The 20,969-nt window shown below is 40.4% G+C and overlaps 1 protein-coding gene across 1 annotated transcript in view; it reads left to right on the top strand.

The window, feature by feature from the left end:
* Nucleotides 1–20,969, top strand: part of LOC134336580 (BTB/POZ domain-containing protein KCTD2-like) — a 25,002-nt gene extending 4,033 nt beyond the window's left edge. The window contains exons 2-6 of the mRNA XM_063030870.1: nt 1,605–1,713; nt 12,228–12,319; nt 14,871–14,966; nt 17,032–17,157; nt 18,060–20,969. Of these exons, the coding sequence (XP_062886940.1) occupies nt 1,605–1,713; nt 12,228–12,319; nt 14,871–14,966; nt 17,032–17,157; nt 18,060–18,089 (453 nt within the window). The 3' untranslated portion in view covers nt 18,090–20,969. The remainder of the gene's footprint in view (nt 1–1,604; nt 1,714–12,227; nt 12,320–14,870; nt 14,967–17,031; nt 17,158–18,059) is intronic.

The raw sequence follows: 20,969 nt of genomic DNA, 5'->3' as shown, positions 1-20,969 counted from the left end.
TACTGGGAGAAGGCAGGAGATTCAGGTGGAGGGGGGAAAATGGATCAGCCATGAAGGAATAGCGAAGCAGACTCAATGAGCCAAATGGCCTAATTCTGCTCCTATATCTTATGGTCTATGCCATACAAACATGGAGAGCAAGACCCCTCTTTGGTAGATATATACTGTATATTGTTTTGAGGTAAGAGACTCCAGGGCAGTCTCATGAAAGCTCAAAATAATCTTTATTTGAGGACTCAAATCCTCCCCTAGCACCACCAACATATGATGTGCCTTAAACAGAAAGAGAAGTGCTGGGAGTACACCGGTCAGGCAGCATATGTGGAAAGGAAAACTAGTCAACAAGTTGAATCAGCGACCTTTCTTCAGAATCTGATGAAGCATTTGTTTTTTGTATCAATATCCAACATGTGTAGTTTTATTGGTTTACAGTACCTTTTACCTTCCTAATCACCTGCTGCACCTTCAGTGACTTGTGTACAAGGACATCCAGGTCATTTTACCCCCAATCCCATGTGCTCTGAACACATTGACCAACCTTCTGTGTGGGCCTTTGCTGAAAATACCTTCTGCAAATACAACTACACCACATCCCTTTACCCACATTTTAAGTTGCATTCCCAAAAAATTCCATTAGATTAGTCAACCCTGTACTTCCTTTCATAAATCCCTAATGATTCTGCTCAATCCTGGTATTCTTCTCAAATGTTCTGTTATTACGTCATCTATTATGGATTCCAGCATTTTCCCAGCTGCTGAAGTTGGACTGATATGTTGATATTTCCCAGTTTTCTCGTTTCGTCCTTTCTTACATATTGGGGTCACATTTTCTTACTTCCAGTCTACAGATACAATTCCAGAATCTGTACAGATTTACATGTTGATCACCATGATTTTTGCTATTCTTAAAGGCACCTCCTTCCGAACTCTGGGATGTAGATATTGAGAATTTTCAGTCTCACCACCTTACCAGTACCATTATTTTATTAATATTTATTAACATTAATTCTCATTTTTGCAGAATACTATTTCCTCTGTGAATAAATCCCTGCAATTTTCCATTGGGTACTGCAAAATATTTAGCAGTTAATTTTTAATGTCATTTTGGCAATATAGATGCCGTCTCAATAATATAAAAGGAGCTTTCCTCTATAACTAACTTGTGTTTTTCCTGCTCTGAGAGTGTTTGATGGGAAATGCAAAGGGATCTTTACCCTGTATCTAAGCCTTGCTGTCCCTGCCCTGGGAGTGTGTGTCAGTACTACGGAGGGAGATTTACTGTATACCTCCTAACCCACGCTGTCCCTGCTTCTAAAGTATTTCTTGAATCACTCTCTTGAGACAGAACTGATATGGCTATAAGAAGACATTTATTTGTTTGTTTGGAGATGCAATGCAGAACAGGCCTTGCAGCCTAAAGAACCACACAGCCCTACAACCCAGTGATTTAACCTTAGCCTAATCATAGGACAATTTACAATGATCAACTTCAACTCAGGCAAGCTTGCTCATTCACCATTGTCCATAATCAAAACTTGGCCGGGATGTGTGAGCCACTTTCATGTTGTAGTTGATTTTGCATTGTGTTGGTCTCTCTCTTGCAGGATGAAACTGGTGCCTATCTCATTGACAGAGACCCGAGTTACTTTGGCCCGATCCTCAACTACCTTCGACATGGCAAACTAATCATTAACAAGGATTTGGCAGAAGAGGGTGAGAGATGAATATCTGCTGAAATAGAATCCAAATGTTGACAGGGAGGGTTGACCAGAGAGTAACTCAAACACTCAGATACACTAGGCTCCTAGATTGACCCGGACACAGATTGTTAGCTCTGCATGGGCCAGATATTCAAGGTGACAGAGACTGAATTGTTTTTAAAAACAAGTGGGGGGCGTCACGTGATGACGTGGGATTGAGACGTGTAAATCCAGCCCTCCCGCAACAAGTCAGTAAAGTACCGTTTAAACAGAACAAAGTTAGTAAATATTTTCTGAAAACTATTTATAAACTTTGTAAGATTACTTTACGATATGCCTCCTAAACTGCAACAAAAGAAGTCTGCTGTTGCGAAGCAGCCGCGAGACGGGAAGAAAAAAGGGCCTACTGCAACGATGGAGCCTCGGACTCAGGTTGGATCTCCTTCGGTAGAACAGGGAGCAACGGCGGTGGCAACGGCTTCTTCAAAGAAGACACCGGTAATGCGCATGCGCAAAGAAGAGTGCATGCGCAAACCGACACAACACAAACTACAAGAACCGACAGCCACTGCAATTGAAAATGACTCAGAGTCAGAATCGGATTCTGCAGAGAACATAGATGAAGAAGAGGAGGAAGAACTGGAAGCGATTGGAAGTAAAGGAGATGATAGTGACATGAGAGAAGCTATATTGCAATTAACGGCTGAATTAAGAAAAGTAAGAGAAGAACTTAGAGATACGAAGATGTGCTATGATAAAGTTATGGCAAGACAGGACAAAATGGATAAGAAGCTTCAGAAGATGGAAAGAGCAATGGGGCATATGAATGATAGAGTGGAAAAAACAGAAAATGATTTGCTTGTCTGGAATTCGGAAAGAAACCGACTGTTGGAGAAAGTGGACATGTTGGAAAATTTTAGTAGACGTAATAATATTAAAATTGTTGGTCTTAAAGAAGGTATGGAGGGAGATAAACCAATAGAATTTTTTCAAAGATGGATCCCGGATGTTTTGCAAATGGAAGAGGAGGTTCGATCAATTGAAATTGAGCGGGCACATAGAGCTCTAAGACCAAAACCAAAAGATGACCAATATCCACGATCGATTTTAATAAAATTCTTAAGATTTCAAGACAAGGAAAGGATTCTACAGGCAGCTGCTCGAGCTGCCAAAGATGGAAAAGGGCCATTGATAATTGGAGGGAACAAAGTTTTTTTCTATCCTGATATAAGTTACGAACTTTTGAAGAGAAGGAAGAAATTTAATCCAGTGAAAAAAACCCTATGGGAGCATGGTTATCAATTTACACTGCGTTATCCTGCAACTTTGAAGATTTTTTTGTCTGGTGGAGAAAAAAGATTTTTTGATGATTATCAGAAAGCAGAGCAGTTTGTGTGAGATTCTCTGAAAACTCACCAGACACAAGAACAAACCCAGGAGAGCGAGATAGATTGAAGATGAAGATTGGGTTAAAGAATGGACTTGATGGATTTTTGAAGCTGGATAAATGTATAAATATATTATTAATTATACGGGGGGGTAAGAAAGGTTAAAATTGGAGGAATATTAGTTGGGAATAGTAATACTAATTTTGTCTATATATATATAAAATGTTTTTTTTGTTGCGGGGGAGCTGGAAGAAGCACTGATCGATTGCTACGCTAGTCATGTGTGCAAGCGTGGCTTTTGCCACGACCCGCAAAATGGAGGGGGGTAGTGTTGTGTATCCTTTCGTTCACAACATTAGTGGGGGGGTATTTTTTTTTTCTTTTTTTGTACTTTTTCTTTCTTCTTTTTTCTTTCTGCCTGGAAGGTTGGGAGGGAGACACATAGCAACATGGTGAAGTTTAAAGAGATTCCCCAAGGAACTATGAAAGTTGAGAAAATAAATAATGTTTTAGATTGGAGTAACTTTGTGAAGAATAATGACTAATTTATTGAATTTTTTGAGTTTTAATGTTAACGGGCTTGATGGACCAGTGAAAAGAAAAAGAATCTTAACACATATTAAAAAAATGAAGATAGATTTAGCTTTTTTACAGGAAACGCACCTAACGGAAACAGAACATCAGAAACTAAAGAGAGATTGGGTGGATAGTGTTGTTGCGGCTTCATTTAATTCAAAAGCGAGGGGAGTAGCAATTTTGATCAATAAAACGTTACCAATTAGAATACAAAATGTAATAACTGATTCTGCGGGGAGATATGTGATTATACATTGTCAACTTTTTTCTGAACTATGGACTTTTATGAATATTTATGCACCAAATGAAAATGATGCAAAATTCATACAAGAAGCTTTTTTGAATTTGGCGGATGCGCATGAAAAAATATTAATTGGAGGAGACTTTAATTTTTGCTTAGACCCAGTCTTAGATAGATCAACCAAGGCTGTTATAAAATCGAAGGTAGTAACTTTAACTTTATCATTGATGAAGGATTTAAATCTGATTGATATATGGAGAAGAATCAATCCTAAAGAAAGAGACTATTCGTTCTACTCCCATAGACATAAAACTTTCTCAAGGATAGATTTGTTTCTATTATCAATGCATATTCAACACAGAGTGAAAAATATGGAATATAAAGCAAGAATATTATCAGATCATTCCCCTTTATTAATGACATTAATAATGGCTGATAAGGAAGAAGTGGCTTATAGATGGAGATTTAATTTAACATTATTAAAACGTCAAGATTTTTGTGATTTTATGAAAAAGCAGATTCAATTTTTTTTGGATACAAATTTTCATTCAGTGGATGATAAATTTATATTATGGGATGCGATGAAAGCATATCTTAGGGGCCAGATAATAAGTTATATGTCTAAAATTAAGAAAGAATATATGGCAGAACTAGATCAATTGGAAAAAGAGATTACAAAAATAGAAAAAGAATCTCAAAGATATATGTCAGAAGAAAAACGAAAACAACTTGTCAATAAGAAGTTACAATATAATACGCTTCAGACATATAGAACGGAAAAAGCAATTATAAGAACTAAACAAAGGTATTATGAGTTAGGTGAGAGAGCACATAAAATTCTTGCCTGGCAGTTGAAAACAGAACAAGCTTCCAAAACAATAAATGCAATTAGAACAAGGGCAAATAAAATATCTTATAAACCTCTTGAAATAAATGAAACTTTTAAAAATTTCTATTCTGAATTATATCAATCAGAATCCCAAAATGATGTTAATGAGATAGAAAGGTTTTTATCACAAGTTTCTCTTCCAAAATTGAATTTGGAAGAACAGAAGGGATTAGATATGCCTTTTACATTAAAAGAAGTTGAAGAAGCTTTAGGATCACTCCAAAGTCAATCTCCAGGAGAAGATGGTTTTCCACCTGAATTTTATAAAAAATTTAAAGATTTATTATTTCCTCTTTTTATGGAACTAATACGTCAAGCAGAAAAAATACATAAACTTCCAGAATCTTTTTCAACAGCAAATGTAATAGTATTGCCAAAAAAAGACAGAGATCCTATGAAACCAGCATCATATAGGCCTATTTCTTTATTGAATACGGAAATAATAGCAAAAATTTTACCGAATAGATTATCTAAATATTTACCAAAATTAATACATATGGATCAAACAGGATTTATTAAAAATAGACAATTGGCAGATAATGTAACTCGGCTACTCAGTATTTACACCGCAAAAAATAAATAGATTAAATTCAAATTTTTCTGATAAATGTTTTCGGTGTGATCAAGAAATTGTTCCTTTTTTACATTCTACTTGGTCTTGTTTTAAAATCCAACCCTTTTGGATAAATTTAAGAATCTTATTGGAACAAATTACTGCAATTCAACTTCCACATAACCCTGTATTATTTTTATTAGGTGATATTGAAGGGATAAAACCGAAACTTAAATTGAATAAATATCAGAAAGAATTTATAAAAATTGCATTGGCAGTAGCTAAGAAGACTATAGCAGTTACTTGGAAATCTGATTCGTATTTAAGTATGGATCGTTGGAATAATGAAATGGCTAGTTCTATTCCACTTGAAAAATTTACTTATAATTTAAGAGATAAATATGTAACATTTTTGAATAGTTGGCGCCCTTATTTACAAAAGATAGGATGGCATATTTAAGTGCTCCGATAAAGACTTTGGTCACTTGGGGAAAGTAACGAATAATTATACCAAATTCATTTTGAATCCCATGGAGCATGTGGAAACCTTCCAATAACCAGGCGGTTCTTTTCTTTTTTTTTTCTTTTTTTTTCTTTTTTGGTAGGACTATATATGGGGGGGGGGAGGGTTAAGGGGAGGGGGGAGGGTAGATTCTTTTTTTTCATGTATTCTTTTTGAAAATTCAATAAAAATTATATTTTTAAAAAAACAAGTAAGATCCCAAGTTAGGTTGAATAAGTGGTTCTTGGATGGATTTTAATGATTAAGAACTTGGTTTTACATTGAAACATTAAACACAGCCACTAAAGTTCTTTATAAGATGTGGTCACTTGTATTACAACCAGAAACTAGGAGAAATACTGAGCAGAGCAGGCTACATCTTTTGAGAGAAACAGTTAACATTTCAGATCGATGGTCTTTCATCAAAGGAGGAAGGTTAGAAATCAAACAAGTTTTAAGTTGCAGAGAAGAGGGAGGGATAGAGATAACAAAAGCAATGTCTTTCGTGGAAGAAATGGCATGATGCAGATATGAATAGTTTTGTTTTGGAGAGTGTATTGAAGGCCTCTTTAAAATAGCTGGTCTGTTTGTAGGAAGTGTAAATTAAAGGAGATGAATGAAGACACTGAAGAGAGATCTGTGAGATGCACAACGGTGCAGTCACTGAAAGGGGTATCTGTGGAGGAAGAAAGTGGAAAAAGAAACTGCATTACCATGGAGGCTGATGCCCTTTGTTCAGAGCTGGAGAGTTATGAACAATGCTGAAAACATGATCATTTCGAATGGTTGAGAGTGTTGTTGATTCCTACACCGTCAGTTGTAACGTGTTTTATCAGCCGGCTAGTCTTCATTAACAGGCATCCGTTAGTCTCATGAGACCATGGATTGCGCCTTGGAAGGTTTCTAGGGCACAGGCCTGGACAAGGCTGTATGGAAGACGGACAGTTGCCCATGCTGCAAGTCTCCCCTCTCCACGCCACCGATGTTGTCCAAGGGAAGGGCACTAGGTCCCATACAGCTTGGCACTGGTGTCGTCGCAGAGCAATGTGTGGTTAACTGCCTTGCTCAAGGACACACACGCTGCCTCAGCCAAGGCTCGAACTCTCGACCTTCAGATCACTAGACCGACGCCTTAACCACTTGGCCACACTCCAACACCTGGTCTTCATTAAAAATGTGTTAAAGGCCATAAGCAGAAAAGTCCAGATCCGATTGGATGGAGAACTAAAGTTGCTTTATAACATTGGAACATTTAACATTTTGTGGTATTGAGAAGTAGAAGGGTGGGTTAGTATGTTCGCTGAGGACGCAGAGGTTGGGGGTGTTGTGGATAGTCTGGAGGTTACAACAGGACATTGATAGGATGCAGAAAGGTGCTGAGAAGTGGCAGATGGAGTTCAACCCAAATAAGTGAGGTGGTTCATCTTGGAAGGTCAAATTTGAAGGCAGAATATAATATTAATGGTAAGACTCTTGGCAGCGTGGAAGATCAGAGAGATCTTGGGGTCCATGTCCATACGACAATCAAAGCTGCTGCTCAGGTTGGCAGAGTTGTTAAGAAGGTGTATGGTGTGTTGGCATTTATCAACCGTGGGATTGAGTTCAAGAGCCATGAGGTAATGGTACAATTATTTAAGAGCTTGGTTAGACCACTTGGAGTATTGTGTTCAGTTCTGGTCACCTCACTACAGGAAGGATACTATAGAGAGAGTGCAGAGGAGATTTACAAGGATGTTGCCTGGATTGTAGGCCGTACCTTATGAGAATAGATTGAATGAACTTGGCCTTTTCTCCTTGGATCGATGGAGGATGAGAGGTGACCTGATAGAGGTTTATAAGATGATGAGAGGCAATGATTATGTGGATAGCCGGAGGCTTTTTCCCAGGGCTAAAATGGCTAACACAAGGGGGCAGAGTTTTAAGGTGCTTGGAAGTAGGTACAGGAGGATGTCAGGGGTAAGTTTTTCACACAGAGAGTGGTGAGTGTGTGGAGTGTACTGCCAGCAACGATGGTGGAGGCAAATACGATAGGGTATTTTAAGACAGTGGTCGCCAACCTCCAGGCCGCGTACCGATACATTGCCGTGAAGAATGCAGTGGTGCAGTGGTAGTCGGAACGCACCCAGCACATCTTTAAGAAAAAAGCCGAAATAAGCAAGCTAATTAATTAGGTGCTGCCCGGCACATAAATGTCGGCCCAGATCAGAGGCAATTGCCGGTTGCGTCGCCTCTGATCTGGGCCAACATTTACATGCCGGGAGGCACCTAATTAATTAGCTTGTTTATTTCAGCTTTTTTTCCTTAAAGGTGTGCTGGGTGCGTTCCGACTACCACTGCACCACTGCATTCTTCATGGCAAAGTATCGGTCCACAGCCTGGAGGTTGGCGACCACTGTGTTAAGACACTCTTGGATAAGTACATGGAGCTTAGAAAAATAGAGGGCTGTGCACTGGGGAAATTCGAGGCAGTCTCCGGAGTAGGTTACGTGGTTGGCATAACATTGTGGGCTGTAGGGCCTGTAATGTGCTGTAGATGTCTATGTTCTGTGTTCTAAAAACTGGGTATTAAGGGAAAACCTTGCAATGAGCGGAGTCATACCAAAACTCAGCCCATGCCTTGCAGGGTAATAGCCAAGGCTCAGCTGCTGTCAGCTCCTTTATCAGTGGTCTTCCTCCTATCATTTTGATCACAAGTCATGATTGTACAATGACAAATTGTAATCACAAGTTTTCAGCAAGTGAGACATGCCTACACGCAACAATACAGAAACGACATTCACCCATCAGTCGTATTTGTGACATAAAATGTAAAACAGTGAGCACTTTCAACAAGACAAAAAAAAATCAATCTACCCTTGACATTCAATAGCATTGCCATGGTTAAGTCTTCCACCATTCACATTCTAGAGATTTACCATTGGCCAGAAGCATGATAATATCATGGCTATGAGGGCCGGTCGGATTCTGTGTCCTGCAGTCTACTTTTTGATACCTCCAAAGATATTCAACCATTTTAAATGCCATATATCAAGAGTGTGATGGAATATTCTTCCCCTGATGTGATGTGCAATAAAACTCAAAAGTTCAAAACTATCCAGGACAAAGCAGGCAACTTGTTTGGCACCTCACATCCACTATAACTGCTCAGTTCCTCCTCTAACACAGACGAGGTTACTCTGACAACACATACCGAGTCTATGAGCTCTGCCACCAATGGACAAGGCAGCTGATGTATGGGAAATATATTCATTGATTCCAAGTCCTCAATGCAACAGCCTTATGGGAACACCTTCAGCAAAGTGACTGTGGCAGCTCATGGGGGCATTTAGCAATTAGTAAGAAATGCTTATTTCTGCTACCAACTCCTGCATTCTGAAAAATGAATATGTTGCTGAAGTTTAATTTTATCTGTGCAAGAGCAGAAATACCTTCCTCTGATTAGATAGAGCCCTTCTGAGACCGAATCAAGTCAAGTCAAATTTATTTATATAGCACATTTAAAAACAACCCACGTTGACCAAAGTGCTGTACAGATCAGAGCAGGATAGCTAAAATTGCTAATATGAGAAATACAGGTATAAACAACAAGGCACACAGCTTATCGGCACAAAATAAACAACACAAGGGCCAAGGCACAGCCAAAAATTAGCCACGTCAGGAGGATTCAAACGCTGGTGAATAAAAGAAAGTTTTGAGCCTGGATTTAAAAGAGTCAATGAAGGAGGCAGATCTGATAGGGAGGGGAATGCTGTTCCACAGTCTAGGGGCTACAATAGCAAAAGTGCAGTCACCCCCAAGCTTAAGTTTAGATCGCAGGACAGCCAGGAGCCCCAAGTCAGCCAACCTGAGCAACCTGGAAGCAGAATAAGGGGTTAGAAGGTCTGTGATATAAGGGGTTAGAACGCTATTCACAGATCTGGTTTCCCTACCAATGGAAGAATATGCTTGCAGTAGCACAAGTACAGGAACAATTTATTAAAATGATTCCTGGGCCGGCATGCTTGTCATTTAAGGAAAGATTAAACAATTGAGGTCTGTAATCCATTTCATTTAGAAGAATGAAAGCTGATATCATTACTACTACTACATCGACTCAGGCCTAGGGGGCTGGTGTCGGGCATGATGACGGACTCTCCACTTCTCCCTCTCCCTCATCAGAGTGTTCAGTTCATCTACATTAGCCACGCCGCTGTCTTCTAGGAGCATGTTGACCATAGTCTTGGGAGGGCGCCCAGGGTTCATCCTCCCGTGCTTGGGCTCCCATATGATGACTAGGCTGGCAGGTAGCTCGGGGTGGTGTAGACAGTGCCCCGCTAGTTACAGTCTTCTCGCCTCGATTTTAGTGGTGAGCATCGGTAGGTTGTTATAGAGCTCAACGTTTGTCATGTGCTGTTGCCAACTCACGTCAAGAGCCATCCGGAGCATCCATGTATAGCAACCATCCAGAGACTTTCGCATCATCTCGGTGAGTGTCCATGTCTCACATCCGTACGTGAGAATGGACTCTATGACTGCTATGAAAATCCTCTTTTTAAGCCCTCTGGTCAGGTTTGACTTCCAGATTTCCTTCATGTCGTTCATAGCCCTCCACACCAGTGCCTTCCGTATCTTTATGTCCTTCTCTGAACTCATCATTCTTGACTCAATATCATTGAAATGTATGAACTTTGAAGGGACTGGCAAGGTATATTCAGAACAGATGTTTCCACTGCTTATGTGCCTAGAACTAGGAGTCACAGTCTCAAAATAAGGGGCTGTTATTCAGTACTGGGACAAGTTGTTTTGTTGCTTGTTGTGTTCTGTGTTATAATGCCATTGCAGACAGGCTGTGTTGGCACTGGAATGTGTGGTGACACTTGTGGGCTGCCCCCAGCACACACTCAGTTATTAACACAAATGACACATTTCACTGTATGTACAAGTGATACAAGTGAGAAATAAAATTGAATCTTTGGGAAGTTATAGCTTGAGCCAGAGATTAGTGAATCTTTGGAATTCTCCACCCAGGACGGTCGTGGAGGCTCAGCTGCTGTATATTCAAGACTGAGAATGATGGACTTTTCTGTAATGAGGAATCAAGGGGTATGGTGTTTGTGTGGGATTGTAATGCTGCTATAAGAAATCAGCATGATCTTACTGAATTGCGGTCCAGGTGAGAGGGGCTGACTGGCCTCCTACTGCTTCTGGTTTTTCTGTTTGTTACAGGCTCAAGTCTGCAGATGACTCCATAGTCTTGTGTTAAGTACAGACTTGGGATGGGCCGAGCTATATAGGCAGTTAGCTTTTAGGTTTAATTTCTATATTGTACTGAATTAGCACAATGAGCTGTTGATAAGTTATGTTTAATTTTATGTGACCTAGCTGGGTAAGTTCCGATATTCACGGTAGTTATACACTGTCTGATGCTAATTAGCTTGAGTACCAGATAGTGTATGGCAGCCTTGGAATTAGAGTTTAGTAAGGCAGGCAGAGAAAAGTGATTGAATCAGTGATGGAAAAATCTGTATGAATATTACACAATATATGGTGAGCTTGTATATCGGATACTTGGCACTAGGTGAGATTGGATACTGAAAATATAAAAAGCTGAGGAAGTATTTACTACTTCAGAACTTGTGTGATTCATAAATTTATCTTTAAAGACCAAGAATTAAGAAGTCTATTGTCAAAACATGTAATGTAACCTAAATTAAAGATCTTTAAGTTAAGATTTGTGAAGTTATAAAGATTGAGATCTTTCCTATTTTTAATGCCACTTTACTATAATATCATTGTACAGGCTAGCTGAGGAGACAGTTGCCATGGTGTAGACACCCAGTCAGAGTGAGCAGTGTAACTATGAGGCAAATGCCAGGCATTCAAATCTCCAATCTCCTCTTTTGTATTCTTGGTGGATGGATGCAGACATCGAATTCCGGGGGCTAAGAGTGGCTGTTTTTCATGTTGCCGCCGTAATCGGTTACGTTATGGAAATTTCATATAGTGGGAAAAATGTGCTCTAAAGTTCATCTCAACTTTAGTTTGACTGTATCTTCATCACAGATTTGTAAAGCTGCCAGACTCAATTTAGGGTTTCCCCATCAATTAGTTTGTGGCATTGGAAACAGCCGGTTAAGCCACAATTTCTAACAAGACAAGCTAGTTAAGGCAAAACACAAGTTCCTGTAGAACTGACCTGCTTGGTTCAAGAGATAGATTTCCAGGGTTATGACGTCTTGAGAAATTCCAGTGCTGTATTTCAGATGGCTGTTTAGTTGTGGAAATGTCAGAATGTTTCTGAAGGATTGTACAATAGTCAGGATCCTTCTTTGATGTGATACAGAGTGGCCTGACTTGAGCTCTGGCCAACTGCTTCCTAACCAGTCTTTGTTTTTACAGGGGTGCTGGAGGAGGCAGAGTTCTATAACATTGCCTTACTTGTCCGATTGGTCAAAGAACGTATTCGGGATTTGGAGAATAGGACCTCACAGGTGAGCTGACCTTGACTGTTTGATCCTTTTTTAACATTTGGAAACTACCTAATAACAGTTTGTGCTTGGTGAAAGGAATGGATTTGTTTCTGTCACAGAATAGTTTCTGTCAACTCTCTGAGAAATAGTCTATGTTTACAACAATTCAAGCAAAATTCAGATTGGAATTGCTTGAGTAGATGGTGTGCCTTGCAAAGACAATGGTATTAGGGTAAGTTTGGGGATAGAAATCCCAAAAATAATTGATCTTTTTGTAATTGTTCATATCCTTGTGAATTCAGTAAAGTAAGTACAGATATTCAAGGGAGTGAGTTTCAGTTTGGGATATGCTGTTCAAAAGTCTGCTTCCACTCTGCCCAATTAAAAGGTACCAACTCTAACTATAAAGCAATCTAATGACCATATGACAGGCAGATCAGCAGCTCCTACCCCAATCCCACCATCCTGTTGATTGGCGTAGATGAGAAATTGAGATTTGGGTAATGATCAGCTGCATATAGCTCACATGAGGCTACCCAGAACCTCTCCTAGATTGTTCCATAGGCAGGAGTTGCCTTGTGTTATCTCACTCACATCTGATTCCTTGCCCCGTGTTTGAAACACTTCAGCTGACAGTTGTCTCCAGTTGTTTCCTTGCCCACTTTCCCACATGTGCATTGTTGTGGCCGAGTCACTGGCTGATCAACAGTGGAAACACTGTTAACCCCTGCTGGGAAGTTTTGCTGTGTGAAAACCCATGCAAGGTGACTGCACTATCAGCAGCACTTGTGCACCCATAACATCGCCACTAATGCTCACTTGACTTTTAGACTCCAGATCTCGCCGTTGTCTTGATCCAGACATAGACGTGAGCTTATTTTTTGCAAAGGTGACAGCAGAGTACTATTTCTGAATAGGACCAGGATGAAAAATGATCAGTGGCTGTAGCCATAAGAACCAGAAAGGAGAGACTGTGATTTGTCCCTGCCCTAGGATATTCCTGCAGGAATTTCTAAATAAGTGACTTTTTTTTTTCAATGAATTTTCCTTTATCATACGATCAGAGGTGGACGAGTCTGTTCCGTTTGCAATCCCTCAGATAATGAAGTAGTTCAAATTCCACATGAACGAGACCTCAGGAACATTCAGGCTAAGGCCGATGAGACAGTTAGGATTGATTTCATACACACAACAGCCAGTGATCATTTGTATAAATTAGGAAGTTTAGCCACCTGGTTAAATATTTTCTGGTAATGTCAACACACTGACTGCTGGAGCAGGTGAAAAGTTGGATAATCCACAACAGGCGATGTACTTCTGGACTCCCAAAGCCTTTCCACCACCTGCAAGGCACAGTAAGAGTGTAGTGAAAGTTGCCTGTACCTTTAACAATTCTCAAACTAAACACTATTTAGAACAAAGCAAATTGGACACTTGGCAGCGCATTTGGTATCACTACCAAATTCTCTGACGTCTATCATTTGGGAAACACATTGGTAGCAGACGAATGAGAATACCAATTTCAAATTCCTCTCCAAAGCACTCACCTTCTGAGTTGCATGTACACCACTTTTCCTTCACAGTAGTTGGAGCTCCATAACTAACAGCATTGTGGAAACACTGTGGCCATGTGGGCTCCAGTAGTTCAAGGAGACTCCAAACTACTTCTGGAGAGAAAGTAGGAATCTACAACAAGAGTCAATGTCTCAGGTTTCAGATCCTTTGTGAGAATCCAATAATTATCTTTTTGTAAGAACTCATCTTGAAATTGGCTGGCAGTCCAGACGCGATTATGTCTGTTTGTGCACTAGCAATTGGTCACATCCTGTTTATTGCAAGGACTTTTATGTGCTCGACTTCTGAAAATTAGCCTCAGTATTTGTAACTGACTTTTACATATATCTGAATAGGAATTACTATGATACCAAGATAGAGCAAAAAGTTTGTCTTGCATGGTGTCCCATTGAGATAAACCATGATGAAACAATAGCAGAGTACAGAATAAAGTGTAACTGCTGCAGTACAGATAAGCAAAGTACAAGAGCATACCAGGGTAGATCGTGAGGTCGAATGCCCACCTCATCCTACTGGGAGCCATTTAGTAGTCACAGACGTCCTTGAACCTGGTGGTACGTGTTTTCAGGCTTTTGTACCTTCTGCCCAGTGGAAGAGGGGAGAAGAGAGAGTGTATGGGGTGGATGGGCTGGCTGTTTTACTGAGGCAGTGAGAAAGATAGATAGAGCTGAGGCTGGTTTTCGTGATGTGATGAGCTGTGCCCACTACTTTCGGCAGTTTCTCGCGGTCACAGGCAGAGCAGTTGCCATACTGAGGGATTATGCATCCAGATACGATACTTTCTGTGGTGCGTTGATAAAAATCTGTAAGGGTTGATGCCAAAGTTCCTTAATCTACTGAAGAAATAGAGGCATTGGTGAGCTTGCTTAGCTGTGGTGTCCACCTGGTTGGACCAGGGCGTTGGTGATGTTCACTCCTAGGAAAATTGAAGCCTTCAACTCTTCAACCTCAACACCATTGATGTAGCGTGTTCATGGTATTACTGTCTACTCTACAGGGTCCAGTGAAACATGTTTACCGCGTCCTACAGTGTCAGGAGGAGGAACTCACACAGATGGTTTCTACGATGTCGGACGGATGGAAATTTGAGCAGGTAGCACTTCAATTTTCAATCAAAACAATCTGTTTTGCAAATTAGGAGTTAAGAGAGCATGGTAATGGTAAACATTAATACTGTCATAATTTAAAGTTATTGAATTCTAAGGATCATAAATAATTATTCTTAAGCAGTTAATAAACAGATAAACAAAAACATTGACAAAAAGACAATAACTTAAGAAGAGGGAAAATCAACATACAGTTAGAATGACCTCTATGACAGAGGGGTCTTTAATATATACATTTGATTGCCAGCAAGATATTGGACAGTGGGCTTTTCAAAGAGGTTAAGAGAAAATGAAGTTTCCTTTTGGTGTCGGAGGCAGCTGAAGGTTATGAGAGCCAATATGTTGTCTTGGTTTGAACTGTGAAAGGAAGATGTGACCTGCTGCCTTTTGTAGAATGAGACTTGATCTGTGTGTTTTGTAAGGTGGGAATGGACTGCTGGTGCTCAGCATTGCTGTGTGTCAATCCATCAGCCCCTATAACCAGCAGTCTCGATTACTTTAATGACACGTAGAAAAGGTGTTGATAGTGCTGTATAAAAACTCTCACCAGTATCTACTAGTTAGTAAGAAGCCAAACAGGAAACCCAAAAAAACTCAACAGAGAGTAATGAGAATTTGTTTCTTGCTGGTTAAGGTAATAGTACAGATGACTTTAAGAAGCTGGATGTATGCATGTATGTGTGATAAATATTCAGATAAGAAAAATAGCAAAGGGCTGGAGCAGAGCATTATCATCAGCATGGTCTGAATGGTCATTACTGTGCTCAATGTGCTTTCACTGAGGGACACTTGTCCAATGTGTTATTAACATATAGGGATTGCTTATGAAAAACTCCTCCTAGAATCCGCTCAAGTTACGATTGCTTTCTGAGCAATTGCCTTAGAGTAGCTAATTTGATTGCACATGCAGATCTACACATGTAACCATTGAGTTATACTTGATAATAGCTTTTCTGATCAATTAGTATCATTGCTAACCTATAGTGTGCTTACAGATTTCACATTGAAAAGGTAACAGTTTGACAGGGTCAACAGGGTTGCAGTTTGAGGATAAAGGGAAAGCCTTTTAGGACGGAGATGAGGAAAAACTTCTTCACACAGAGAGTGGTGAATCTGTGGAATTCTCTGCCACAGGAAACAGTTGAGGCCAGTTCATTGGCTATATTTAAGAGGGAGTTAGATATGGCCCTTGTGGCTAAAGCGATCGGGGGTATGGAGGGAGGGCTGGTACAGGGTTCTGAGTTGGATGATCAGCCATGATCATACTGAATGGCGGTGCAGGCTCAAAGGGCCGAATGGCCTACTGCACCTATTTTCTATGTTTCTATAAGATTCATTCAGACTGCATCCATTGAAACATATTGTAGAATGTGTGGATAATATCATATTGGCAAGAGCCAACAGAATATACAGCCCATCCATCCATCCATCAGGAGCACCACAACATTTCCTCCTTTAGAAATACTGTTTATGATCTGAGCCCTTTGTAGGAGGAGTCCTAGTCGTCAATGTGAACGGGAACACAGTGACGAGATGTATTCTGAAAGAAACAAATTCTTATTTCCGAGGTAGACCATAAAATTCTTCTCTAATCTGCAACATAGCCACTTTTGAAGTTTAGTAAGCACTTATTATCTTAAACTTTTTGGGTCTTTCTAGCAATTCTGTAGCAAACTGTCATAGTTCCCCAATATGATTTGCTGTCTAGTTTGGGGCTTTGGAACCTCAACAAGATGGTTTCAAACACTTAGATCTTTGTGGCAGACGTTGGTCTTTATTATAAGTGTTTCTTAATATCTCTTTTGAAAAACAGCACGTTTGGTACTGCAGTATTCCCTGCAAAAAGAATTATGGAGTTAGCTGCCTTTTTGTGTTCAGATCTCTGAACTTCGAGAGATCAACTAGATGTTCCAGCCAATGTGTATGGTGATCTCTACCATTGTAACCGGTTGTATTTGATCAAATTCTGGAAGGCGATATGAAAGGTTTGTGTGATTTATCTGGTGCCTCTTTGTATATGCTGCTACTAATTAAATTCTGGTCCTGTCTCAGCTCATTAGTATTGGATCCTCCTACAACTATGGCAGTGAAGATCAGGCTGAATTTCTCTGCGTTGTCTCCAGGGAACTGAATAACTCAACTAATGGAATTGTCATCGAACCTAGTGAAAAAGCCAAGGTACTACATTGTCCATAGCTTTCCCGCTTGTTCTTTCTCACCTGCTTGCTGTATTTGTCACAAAACAGGCTAACTTCTAGTCGCAAACACGAGGAAATCTGCAGATGCTGGAATTTCAAGCAACACACATAAAAATTGCCGGTGAACGCAGCAGGCCAGGCAGCATCTATAGGAAGAGGTACAGTCGACGTTTCGGGCTGAGACCCTTCATCAGGACTAACTGAAAGAAGAGATAGTAAGAGATTTGAGAGTGGGGGGGGAGATCCGAAATGATGGGAGAAGACAGGAGGGGGAGGGATGGAGCTAAGAGCTGGACTTTCTTTTACTGAGAAATCAACCTCTTTGCCTTTCACCTGAAGCCCATGAGAGGCCCACAGCACTTGTCTCAAAAATTAATTGTTAAGGCTGCCAAATCTCCCTGTGATGTTGTTTGTTGTGTAATATGTATATATTCAGCCAATGCATTTAATTGCCTTTAACAGACCTGTGATATTGCTTGTTCCTGGACTTTCCAGCTCTTAGCTGCATCCTCCCCCTCCTGTCTTCTCCCATCATTTAAATTCTCCCCCTCCCACCTTCAAATCTCTTACTATCTTTTCTTTCAGTTAGTCCTGATGAAGGGTCTCTGCCCAAAATGTCAACTGTTCCTCTTCCTAGAGATGCTGCCTGACCTGCTGCGTTCACCAGCAATTTTTATTTGTGTTGCTAACTTACAGTCGTCAGATTGGGGTGGTTCGAGATATTCTTTGCATTGTTGGGGGCAAAGATGTGAAGTCAGATGCACTCTGAGATGAGGGATATTTTGACAGGGGTAGTTAGAACCAGTTTTATAGTCCAACCGGTTTCACCAGATTTCATCTTCCTACTCAATTTCTTAATAATTGTCTTCTTATTGGAAACAGATTCTGCAAGAGCGAGGCTCGAGGATGTGACGCTGTTGATCAGAATTGCTGTTTACATTCCTTGTGAAGAGGAATCCTCCGTCTGTTGAGGGCACCAACCCTTTGCCATCCTTTGACACTGGCCTCGACACTTTCAGCTCACATGGGCCTCCCAAGGTTTGAGGGCTCGTTTTACTGAGAAATCAACCTCTCTGCCTTTCACCTGAAGCCTATGAGAGGCCCACAGCACTTGTCTCAAAAATTAATTGTTAAGGCTGCCAAATCTCCCTGTGGTATTGTTTGTTGTGTAATATGTATATATTCAGCCAATGCATTTAATTGCCTTTAACAGACCTGTGATATTGCTTGTTCCTTGATGACTAGGAAGCAGAGCCCCATTAATTTCAGTGTGTATGCTCAGTGAAAGTTCTTTTGTGTTCTTCCTGTGGAGCATTGTGTGCATGGATTCCACTCAATGAATATAGGGCTGGTTTCTTGGGAGGGCTGGGATACAGTATTGTAATTATTGCATAAGCACTGAATGAAGTGATTCAGTAATTCATGTTAAGGTCATATTTTTCCTCCTGCATTGGATGACTACTTTTCTGAAAATGTGATAATTAAACCACTCAGTATTGTCATTAGGCATTCACTGGAGTGTGATGCTGTTCTGTTTCTATTCATTTCAAACTGCAAGGTGCCAACATATTAGTGGTGTTGTTCCAAATCTGAGTTTGCTAGAGACAAGACCATCTTTAACAGTAAGTTTGGAGAATAATAACCTCCAAGAGGACCACAACCTCATCATAGGGTTTGGTGCCTCAGTGACCTGGAGAGCTATGCTGGCTGGGTCAGGGCTTTATGCTTTGGCTGTTGGTAGGATTACCCATGCGAAACAGGTCAAAGGGTAGAAGACAGACTAACAGTGGCCAACCAGTCCTCCAGGTTTGGGGGTTCAGCTCAGGGCTAACAATCCTGACTGTCAAAAAACAATTGTTATGGAGACAGCAATGAAGAATCCTTCCATACAGACAGAGATGGAGGACCTTCATTGCTGCCCTGAGTGCCAGTAAGTACGTAAGAGATATGAATGGAGGACTTCTTCAGGACTAACTACTTGGTCAGTTCGGTTCTTCATCCACTTTCCTGCCCCGTCTTTTGGATACCATCTGCCTTGAATATATTCAACTGCTGAGGATCTAGTGGTACAGTAACAATTGTTGCTGTAATCTGATTTTAACACAAGGTAACTCAATGGCTAACTACGTATTAATCACAGTGTATGCACAGCCCTGAGGAATGTAAACATCTATCACTAGAACACAGGGATATTGTACATGGGAGACATACACAGACCTCACTCAAACACCAAGCAATTCTTTCTTACCAAACTTTCTCCCAGTAAATGTTGGGCAGATTAAGGTTGTGTTTTGTTGCTGAAACGGACTTCATTTCCTTGGCACCAACAATACGCTCCCATTTTTCTCGGTGACATCTCAAACTCTGCCATCTGTTCACAATCGTCGCATAATATCAAAGCACATAACCACAAATTTGGGCCATCAGCAAGACAGATTACTTTTTAATTCAGTCCTGCCTCAACACAATTGTCACTGAAATCATCCAAAGCTAGATTACCTCCAGACTTCATAACTACTAAACAAAAACAACTTTCTTATTCTTCTATTCTTAAGCTTCACATCCAAATATCTGTTGCTCCATCCATCACCTTGGGAAACACAATGGATCTGTAGAGCTGTGCTTCACAACTCAGAGGAGGCCTGAATTCAATCCTAGCCTACAGTACTTGGTGTGGAGTCTGCACTTTCTCCCTGTCGCCATGTGGGTTTCCTTCAGCCCTCTTGTGTCCAAAACACATGCGACTGTTAATTAGCCCTTATGTAAGTGGCTGGTAAGGAAAACAGTGGCAAACACGAGAAAGAATAAATTACAAAGAAATAAATGAAGCAATGTGATTGATGAGATTGCCCTAAGAGCCAGCATAGGTGAAATGCCTCCACTTATATCAAGATAATATGATCCCACTGATTTACCAATTAAACCATAGCTACATTAAAAGATTCTTTCAACATTTTTATATCTTCTCATGACCTGACTCCTTCCAGATTATGTATCTGAGATATCTGCTCCTCTACACTTCTTAATTGTCCCTGGTTATAATTCCTTCTCCAATGGTTGTGCCTTCATTTGCAAAATTCCTTTTAATAACTAACTCAAATCTGGGAACTGGTGTCAAAATTGGGTACTATACAACTAGAAAGTCAAGTGACAAACTGGATCACATCTTTCAGCCACCCACAAGATGGATATGATAGAGAAGTAAGTCTCGTTACACTAAAACGAGCCCACCAGAGATGGTGGCACAATCATTTTCAGTCAGGAAGTATCTCTGACATTGGGTCTGGACATTTGAGCCTCATTACAGCAGCTTAGACAAAAGGAAACCCGAGGATTGCCTCAGGTGATGAATCCGTGCACGTCCACATTGACCATGACTTGGAAGAACCTTGGGGGGGGGGGTGCACAACACACTGGTTGGGAAATTCAGTGTCCATCACAAAGACTGGCATCACCAAACTGATTTAGCTGTGAAAGGCATTGGTCAGCAGGGCAGGCATGCATCCCTAACGCTGTTGGTAGAACGGTCAGATCAGAACTTCTACATCCAGTGACAGGAAATTAACTAATTAATGGGAGAAGGAATCATTTTCACTACCCTCATCAATGGATCACCCAGTACAAATGGCAAAGACAAGCTGAAGAATTTTCAACCATCTTCCGCCAGAATGACATAGGAAGTAACAAAGGTTAATTATATCAAATCATGGTTATCATTGCATTGATGAGTTCCGTGATATATTGCTGAATTTGGATCCATTATTTTCTCTTTCCTATGTTTAAGAATAAGGG

The sequence above is a fragment of the Mobula hypostoma genome, chromosome 22 (assembly GCF_963921235.1).
Source record: "Mobula hypostoma chromosome 22, sMobHyp1.1, whole genome shotgun sequence".
In the NCBI taxonomy this organism is placed as follows: Eukaryota; Metazoa; Chordata; class Chondrichthyes; order Myliobatiformes; family Myliobatidae; genus Mobula; species Mobula hypostoma.
Note: the sequence above shows the minus strand (reverse complement) of the source record. Positions and strands in the feature narration are given on the sequence as shown.